The sequence below is a fragment of the Prorops nasuta genome, unplaced genomic scaffold (assembly GCF_024137725.1).
Source record: "Prorops nasuta isolate Cenicafe-Biocafe unplaced genomic scaffold, Cenicafe_Pnas_1.2 PNAS00001, whole genome shotgun sequence".
In the NCBI taxonomy this organism is placed as follows: Eukaryota; Metazoa; Arthropoda; class Insecta; order Hymenoptera; family Bethylidae; genus Prorops; species Prorops nasuta.
The window spans coordinates 10,984,882-10,994,071 of record NW_027116798.1 but is presented as its reverse complement, the minus strand read 5'-3'; the positions used below and the strand labels follow the sequence as shown (position 1 = coordinate 10,994,071).

Below are 9,190 nucleotides of genomic sequence, written 5' to 3'. Positions count from 1 at the left end.
CTTATTTCATAAGGAAGAGATCCATATATAGGGAAAATTTTGGGAAGCTACGGAATAAACTGGAAAAATTAAAGAAGCTGAAAAAGCGCGAAGTATTCAAAGATTTATTACAATTTCGCCCATTCACCTGTTTTCTATACACAGGGAACTCTACAGGCGATTAAAAATATATGCATCGTCTTCCTTATTTCATAAGGAAGAGATCCATATATACGGAAAATTTTGGGAAGCTACGGAATAAACTGGGAAAATTAAAGAAAATATGCAACTGAATGCAATAGAAGCCACACTTTTGTAGTTATAGAGCTTCTACTTTCCTCAAATTATTTACCCCATTGTCTATCACACGTACCACATTAAAATAATGATCTTTTTTACAAGCTTTACTTATACATGATTGTATCGAAATATTCATCAACTATTATACTTTTATTTCCAAGATCTTATGCCTTAAATCACGTAGGAGCTCCCCACAATCAAGGTTTGCCTCTATATTTTTACCTTTTTCCACTTTTCTCTTAGCTGTTACTCTAAACACGAGCTTTGCATTATAACTCTTTCTCTGGCACAAACTAGCATCTTCTTTAACTTCTTTCCATTAATTCAAACTAGGATACATATCAATGAATGCAATAGAAGTCACAGTTTTTTAGGTAAAGTCCTTTCAGTTTCATTAATGTACTCAACGTAAGACAAATCACATGCATAATAAGAAACTGATGAATTCAAACTGAAATTATAGTTTCAAATACTTTTCTCAAAATCTTTTGTTACTCTTAGAATGATAGTACCTACATTTTATGCAATAATCACCTGACAGTGCTTTAATTTCAAATGGAAGCTCATAAATTGACTTATTCTCTCACCTTCATCTTAGCTATTACTCTGAACATCAGCTTTGCATTTAGGTTCTTTCTCTGGCAAACAAGCATCATTTTTAATGTCTTTCCATTAATAGAAACTCTGAAGTATATCACTGAATGCAATAGAAGCCTCTGTTTTCCAGTTATAGTGCTCCCAGTTTCTTCAGTTTCTTCACCGTATGCTCTTTTACACCTGCGAAATTTAAATGATGAACTCTTTTCATAGCTACACTTATACAAGATTGTACCCAAATATTCATCAGCTATTTGACATCTATATCCAGGGTCTGATGGTCCAAATCACATGCAAGCTTTTCCCTATCAAGGGTTGCTTCTATATTCATCCCTTTATCCACCTATTTCTTAGCTGTTACTCTCAACATCAGGTTTGCATTATGGCTCTTTCTCTGGCTAACTAGTATCATTTTTAAGTTCTTTCCCTTATTACAAACTAGGAAAAATACCAATGAATGTAATAGAAGCCTCTCTTTTCCAGTTATACTGCTTCCAGTTTCCTCATTTTACTCACAGTATGCTTTATCCCACGTACCAGAATGAAATGATAAACACTTTTTATAGTCGCATGTGATAAAGCATACTGTGAGTAATCTGAGGAAACTAAAAGCATTATATTTGAATGACTGCTACTTCTATTACATTCATTAGTATTTATCCTTGTTTGTAATAAAGGAAAGAATTTAAAAATGATAATAGTTAGCCAGAGAAAGAGCCATAATGCAAGGCTGATGTTGAGAGTAACAGCTAAGAAATAGGTGAAAAGGAGAATGAATATAGAAACAAATCTTGATAGCCAAGGGCTTCCAGATGATTTGGGGCATCAAACCTGGATGTGGAAGTCAAATAGCTGATGAATATTTTGATCCAATCTTGTAGTAGTGTGGCTGTGGAAGGAGCTCATGTTTTCAATATGGTACCTGTATGAGAGAGCATACGGTGAGTAAACTGATAAAACTGGAAGAGTTATGTCTCGAAGACAGAGGCTTCTATTACATTCAGTGACAAATTTCATAGCTTATATTAATGAAAAGGAATTAAAAATGATACTAGTTGGCCAGAGAAAGAGCTACAATTCAAAGCTGATGTTGGGAGTAGCTACTAAGAAAAAGGTCTAAAAAGGGATGAATATAGAAGCAGACCTTGATAGTGGAGGGATTTCAGATGATTTAGGGCATAAGATTTTGGAAATAGAAGTAAAATAGTTTCTTATTAGTGTAATAATAAAATGTAGAAGTGTGACAATGAAGAGTTTATAATTTCAATATTTTACATGTGGTAGAGTATACGGTGAATACCCTGAAGAAACTGAAAGCGGTATTACTGAAGATCAGAAGCTTCTATTGCAATCATTGGTATATTTCTTAATTTATATGTTTGCCAGAGAAAGAGTCAGAATGCAAAGTTGATTGAGTAAGGAACTACTAAGAGAAAGGTGGAAAAAGGGATGAATTTTGAAGCAAACCTTGATGTCCAAGGCCTTGGAGGTGATTTGGAGCATAAGTTCTTCGAACTAGATGTCAAATAGTTGATGAAAATTACAATAAACCATGTAAGAATGTGACTGTGTAAAGAGTTAATCATTTCAATATTATTAATTTCTACATGACTTTATTGTACTATTCATCAATTATTCGACTTCTACTTCCAAGATCTTATGCCCCAAATCACCTACAATGCCTTCATTCAATGTTTGCTTCTAAATTTATCCCTGTTGACCCATTTTCCATAGCTGTTACTTTGACCATCAACTTTCCATTTTGGCTGTTTCCCTGGCAAACTAGCATCATTTTTAATGTCTTTCCATTAATAGAAACTTTGAAGTATATCACTGAGTGCAATAGAAGCCTCTGTTTTCCAATTATAGTGCTTCCAGTTTCTTCAGTTTCTTCACCGTATGCTCTTTTACACCTGCAAAATTGAAATGATGAGCTCTTTTCATAGCTACACTTATACAAGATTGTACCCAAATATTCATCAGCTATTTGACATCTATATCCAGGATCTGATGGTCCAAATCACCTGCAAGCCCTTCGCTATCAAGGGTGCTTCTATATTCATCCCTTTTTCCACCTTTTTCTTAGCTGTTACTCTCAACATCAGCCTTGCATTATGGCTCTTTCTCTGGCTAACTAGTATCATTTTTAAGTTCTTTCCCTTATTACAAACTAGGAAAAATACCAATGAATGTAATAGAAGCCTCTCTTTTCCAGTTTCCTCATTTTACTCACAGTATGCTTTATCCCACGTACCAGAATGAAATGATGAACACTTTTTATAGTTGCATGTGATAAAGCATACTGTGATTAATCTGAGGAAACTGAAAGCAGTATAACTAAAAATCTGTGGCTTCTATTTCATTCATTGGCATATTTACTAGTTTGTATTAACAGAAAGAAATTGAAAATGATGCTAGCTTGCCAGAGAAAGAGCCATAATGCAAGGCTGATATTGAGAGTAACAGCTAAGAAAAAGGTGGAAAAAGGAATGAATATAGAAGCAACTATTGATAACGAAGGGCTTGCAGGTGATTTGCAGCATCAAATCCTGGATATAGATATCAAATAGCTGATGAAGATTGGGCTACAATCTTGTATAAGTGTAGCTATGAAAAGAGTTCATCATTTAAATTTCGCAGGTGTAAAAGAGCATACGGTGAAGAAACTGAAGAAACTGGGAGCACTATAACTGGAAAACAGAGGCTTCTATTGCATTCAGTGATATACTTCAGAGTTTCTATTAATGGAAAGACATTAAAAATGATGCTAGTTTGCCAGGGAAACAGACAGAATGGAAAGTTGATGGTCATAGTAACAACTAAGGAAAAAGTGTCAACAGGGATAAATTTAGAAGCAAACATTGAATGAAAGTATTGTAGGTGATTTGGGGCATAAGATCTTGGAAGTAGAAGTCGAATAATTGATGAATAGTACAATAAAGTCATGTAGAAAATTAATAATATTGAAATGATTAACTCTTTTCACAGTCACATTCTTACATGACTTTATTGTAATTTTCATCAACTATTTGACATCTGGTTTGAAAAACTTATGCTCCAAATCACCTCCAAGGCCTTTGACATCAAGGTTTGCTTCAAAATTCATCCCTTTTTCCACCTTTCTCTTAGTAGTTCCTTACTCAATCAACTTTGCATTCTGACTCTTTCTCTGGCAAACATATAAATTAAGAAATATACCAATGATTGCAATAGAAGCTACTGATCTTCAGTAATACCGCTTTCAGTTTCTTCAGGGTATTCACCGTATACTCTACCACATGTAAAATATTGAAATTATAAACTCTTCATTGTCACACTTCTACATTTTATTATTACACTATTAAGAAACTATTTTACTTCTATTTCCAAAATCTTATGCCCTAAATCACCTGAAATCCCTCCACTATCAAGGTTTACTTCTATATTCATCCCTTTTTCGACCTTTTTCTTAGAAGCTACTCCCAACATCAGCTTTGAATTGTAGCTCTTTCTCTGGCCAACTAGTATCATTTTTAATTACTTTTCATTAATACAAACTAGTATATATGCCTTTGAATGAAATAGAAGCCACAGTTTTTTAGTTATACTGCTCTTTCAGTTTCCTCAGATTACTCGCAGTATGCTTTATCGCATGCACCAGATTGAAAAGATGAACTCTTGTAATAGTCGCATGTGATAGAGCATACAGTGAATAATCTGAGGAAACTGAAAGCAGTATAACTGAATAGCTGTGACTTCTATTACATTCTTTGGTATTTTTTCTACTTTGTACTAATGGAAAGAATTAAAAATTGATACTAGTTGGCCAGATAAAGAACCATAATGTTAAGCTTATGTTGAGGGTAATAGCCAAGAAATAGGTGACAAAAAGGATTTATATAGAAACATACCTTGAATGTGAAGGGCTTGCAGGTGTTAGATGGGATGAAAGCATAGTTCAGCTGAATCTATCTCAGTCATCGAATAACATTTATCCTAACATGAAGCATGGTCTGAAACTTGATGTGGATAATTGTTCTAACTGCATAAGACATTCATAAAGTACGGTAAAAGTTCAAATGACAGTAGTAAGTTTAAAGGACCATGAGCTATGATATCATGTGACCCATGGTTCTTTAAACCTACTACTGTTCTGCACTTTTACAACACTTTAGCAATATCTTATGACGTTAGAACTATTATTGATAGGATATTTCAGAGTATACTACATGTTGGGAAAAATATTATCAGCTGAATGAAAATCATACAGCTGAGCCGAGCTTTCGTCCCATCTAACCTGACTCTACGAATTTATTTAATACCTATAAAAAACACCTGAAAAATAGAAATTATAATATTTTGGAACTGACCTGAGGTTTCCTGTAGTAAATCCAAATTATTTGGGCACTTCCACACTTCACTTTTCACACGAAACACTTTTTTAAAAAACCGCACGTCCGGACTAAGAGATGGCTGAAAACCCTCTCAACGATGACAGCCGCGGAGCTTTTAATGTGTTCGCAAATCACACCGAAATATTTACAAAGTGCGAATATTTGAAATGATTTTATTTCGCATGATTTTCCTAATGGAAATAAAATATTCCTTGCATTCTAGAAATAAATATAATCCTTATTAAAAGTATATTACATTTAAAAGCGCAAGTAGTTTCGAAGCTTGCCATTGGTCCATCGATCCGATAAGCTTGATTATTGGTCTATCGATCTGATAAGCTTTATCATTGGTTCAGAAGCTCGGCACATTGTTGGCTTATGAGAAAGGTAACGTGCTGTGTTTCATTCCCCACGTTGAAGCCATTACCGGCGCCAGGAGATACACGTGCTTCCAAATGGTAAGTAATTATGTCATTATTGCATGATAGTTGGTAAAAGAAGTGATGTGTAGTGTCATTCCGCGATGTTTTCTAATATATGTGATAATAAGAAATTCCGCTTACTATTGCATATATTCGAAACTGTAAAATAAAATATGAAATATTTGTAAAAATTCAACATGGCCGTAATGTTTTATTCCTGAAAATAGTCTGTTGGGGGGGGGGGGGGGGGGGAGGGGGAAGTAGACTGCTATGTAGAATTTTTACTATTACAACAAATATGTCATACTTATAGCACAGATTTGAATAAATGCAATCGTAATTAGACTATCTTATCACATACATTTGAAAATATCGCGAAAGAACACTACACATTATTTCTTTCGTTAATAATATTGAAATTAATACAATTTTTTTTTTTTAGAAAACCAGAAACTCGGGAGAGGAGGCAGCGAAGGAGGAAGGGGCGGCGGACCGCCCAGCCACCACCAGCCAGCCCCCCGCACCGCCGTGTCCACCTACGGCGAAGAGCGGCCACGGTGCGGGGAGGGAGAAGGAAGGAGGGGGAGCGGCAACGCGGACCGCCAAAGCAGGGGCATCAAAAGGCCCGCGGACCACCCCCAAGCCAGGGGGATCCGCGGACCCGCTGAAACCCCTGCGGCGACGGTCCGAGCCGACACCACGGTCTACCCCGAAGCCTGGAGTAGTCGCGACGAGTCTGCTGACAACCCCCAAGCCAGGGGGATCAGCAGCCAAGCCGCGAACTACTCCGAAGCCAGGGGTAGCCGTGGTAAAAAAGCCCAGCGGCCCCCAACCCTCCCACGCATCCCAGCCGCAGCCAACGGCAGCTCCGCGTATTGCGGTTCGAGGACGGTCGCAAGAACCAGGACCGTCTCGAATCCGCACATACGCCGAGGCTGCAGGAGGGAGGCCTTCTTTGGCAAAGCCGGCGCTGACCGACAAGGAGGTAAGTTGAAATGTTGCAATAATTTTATATATGTACTAATAATGTAATGTTTACAGATTGACCAGCTGGCCAAGAGGAGGAGGCGGCAGCGCCGCCGCCAAAAGAAGGCAGCGGAGAGGGCCGCTGAAATAGCAGTAAGTATGCACACAAAATAAATATCAAAACATGATAATAATTTTATTCTTTTACAGTTTATGAAGCTTATGGAGAAAGAGCGGGCCCGCCGTCCCCGCTCCCCTCGCCCACGACGCCGCAGCCGCAGCCGCAGTCGCACTCCCCGACATCACCACCGCCGAAGCCGCAGCCGCACTCCCCGACGCCACCATCGCCGAAGCCGCAGCCGCACTCCCCGACGCCACCCACGCCGCCATAGCCGCAGCCACACCCCGCGATGCCGCAGTCGCTCCCCGCGATGCCGTAGTCGCTCCCCGCGATGCCGTAGTCGCTCCCCGCGATGCCGTAGTCGCTCCCCGCGATGCCGTAGTCGCTCCCCGCGATGCCGTAGTCGCTCCCCGCGAAAAACCTGTCGTGGCAGCCGCCATTGCCGCCACGACAGGTAAGGAGCCCATGCTCCGACCAAATGTCCACGGCACAAGAATAGATGTATGTGCCGTGGACATTTAAAATAAATAATAGTTTTATCCGTAACAATGTATATTTCTTTTATAAACCCACCCCAACCCCGCTTCACATTTGACGGGACTACACGCTGGAGAGAGAGAGAGAGAGTTATCGTTTAATTTGCATTTGCACTTTTACTTTTCAAGAAATAAATTGCTAAATGTACGAACGCATGAGGCTGAAAAGAGCGTTTTTTAGTACAAACGCGGGACAATGGCACAGTCGTATTTCTCAATAGAATTAGATGAAACTAATAACAATCGCTTCCTTTCATTACGCAGATCGTCATAAAGAGCGGGGATTTTGGATAAACATCTTAGTTTTCGAGATATGAGCAATTGAAGATACACGTGCGCATTCACATTTCCCTCATGGTTCGAATCAGCTGTTGCGCACGTGCATTTTCAATCGTTCATATCTCGAAAACTAAGACGTTTATTCGAAATCCGCGTTCTTTATAACGATCTCCGTAAAAAAAGGATTCGATTGTAATCAGTTTCATCAAATTCTGTTGAGAAATACGACTGTGCCATTGTCCCGCGTTTGTATTGAAAATCTCTCTTTCCAGTGTCAAACGTTCGCACTTTTAACAATTTATTTCTTCAAAAATAAAAGTGCTAATGAAAATTTGAAGATAACGTTAGGAAGAGCATGAAAAGGGGATGCTTTCATTTTATATTCATATTTCTCTTATGTTTCATTTAATCTGTGTAACTCTAAATGTAATAAAGTGCGTACTCGGAGTACAAGCGTGATGTCTCTCTCTCTGACCCTCTAACACTCTCTCTCTCTCTCTCTCTCTCTCTCTGCTGCGTGTAGCCTCGTCAACACACAGTATCCAGAGAGTTAGTCCGTAGCTGTCAAATGCCGTGTTTGCATGGTAAAGAAACTGCGGCAACGGATTGCGGAAAAGAAGGATGGATTTTGATAAATATCAGAGAAGATAAACTATATCAGATGAATATTTTATTAACAAAACATGATAATTATGGTATAAATTTTTAAGGAAATATACTTTGTGGTTATTTTATTTTTGTTCCAGTTGAAGTCCTGTATCTGTTGACTTACAATGAAGGAGAATAGTACTTACTGCCAATAGATGAAAAAGCAATGAAGATTTTCTGTTTGGCCCAGTGATTTTAATAATGGTGACAATGTTATAATAGTGCAATTGTAAACGATTAGTGTATGTACATGAAAGCCTTATTATAAATTATTCATGTACAGCAATGCTTGTTATTATTATAAATTAAAGCTAGTTGAATGAAAATAATATTTTTCTTCTTCCTTTCCTGATTATATTAAGACAAAGTAATTACATATTCTCATATTAGTAATAGGTTATTTAATTTACAAACAAAATCACAATGTTTGTGAAGCGAAGCTGCTTATAGTAATGATATTTATTATTTGCTGTAGTACAAATTGAATACGATTTCTGGAGTAATCCGCAATATCCTTCCATATGTTGTGTGACATTTATTTGACTCGTTAGTTCCTTTCTCTAGTTTTCAACATATACCATTATTTTGTTTCTATTCTTAAATAAACTGAGATATAGCTATTTCATTTACTAATTGATTTTATAACATTAAGATGATTGGTAAACCATGGTTCTACAAAATTTATTGACTGGACACATTAAATATTGTTTTTATAGTGTTTGTAACCTCTTCCATAGGATATTATCTCTTGAAAATTGAGAGGCTGTTGATCTTCTATGCATTTCAGTGTATTGTTGAATTCATATTGTTCTTATGTTCAAGGAAAATTCCAATTCACATTTGGATATCCATCTTCTATATATAATACATATTTTATTACTGCTAATTCCTTGTGAAATTTATGTTCTAAAACCTTCATTAATCCAGTTACTAGACATACGATATCATTTGCAAAGGATGGATATATCT

At 37.3% G+C, this 9,190-nt stretch overlaps 1 protein-coding gene across 1 annotated transcript; it reads left to right on the top strand.

Moving 5' to 3' along the window:
* The first annotated feature begins 5,346 nt into the window (after positions 1-5,346).
* LOC136786227 (ESX-1 secretion-associated protein EspI) lies at positions 5,347-7,588 on the top strand. Its single transcript, XM_066747834.1, has 7 exons — positions 5,347-5,401; positions 5,473-5,519; positions 5,606-5,707; positions 6,114-6,656; positions 6,713-6,790; positions 6,870-7,259; positions 7,559-7,588. Exons 1-7 carry the CDS (start codon positions 5,347-5,349, stop codon positions 7,586-7,588), a joined length of 1,245 nt encoding a protein of 414 aa, XP_066603931.1.
* Positions 7,589-9,190: the final 1,602 nt, after the last annotated feature.

Bases quoted from the DNA above. Each gene is read 5' to 3' on its own strand.
- LOC136786227 (XM_066747834.1), top strand. From the start codon at position 5,347: ATGACAGCCGCGGAGCTTTTAATGTGTTCGCAAATCACACCGAAATAT. The intron at 5,402-5,472 runs GTGCGAATATTT...CTTGCATTCTAG, and splicing joins CACACCGAAATATTTACAAA to AAATAAATATAATCCTTATT. The intron at 6,791-6,869 runs GTAAGTATGCAC...TTATGGAGAAAG, and splicing joins AGAGGGCCGCTGAAATAGCA to AGCGGGCCCGCCGTCCCCGC.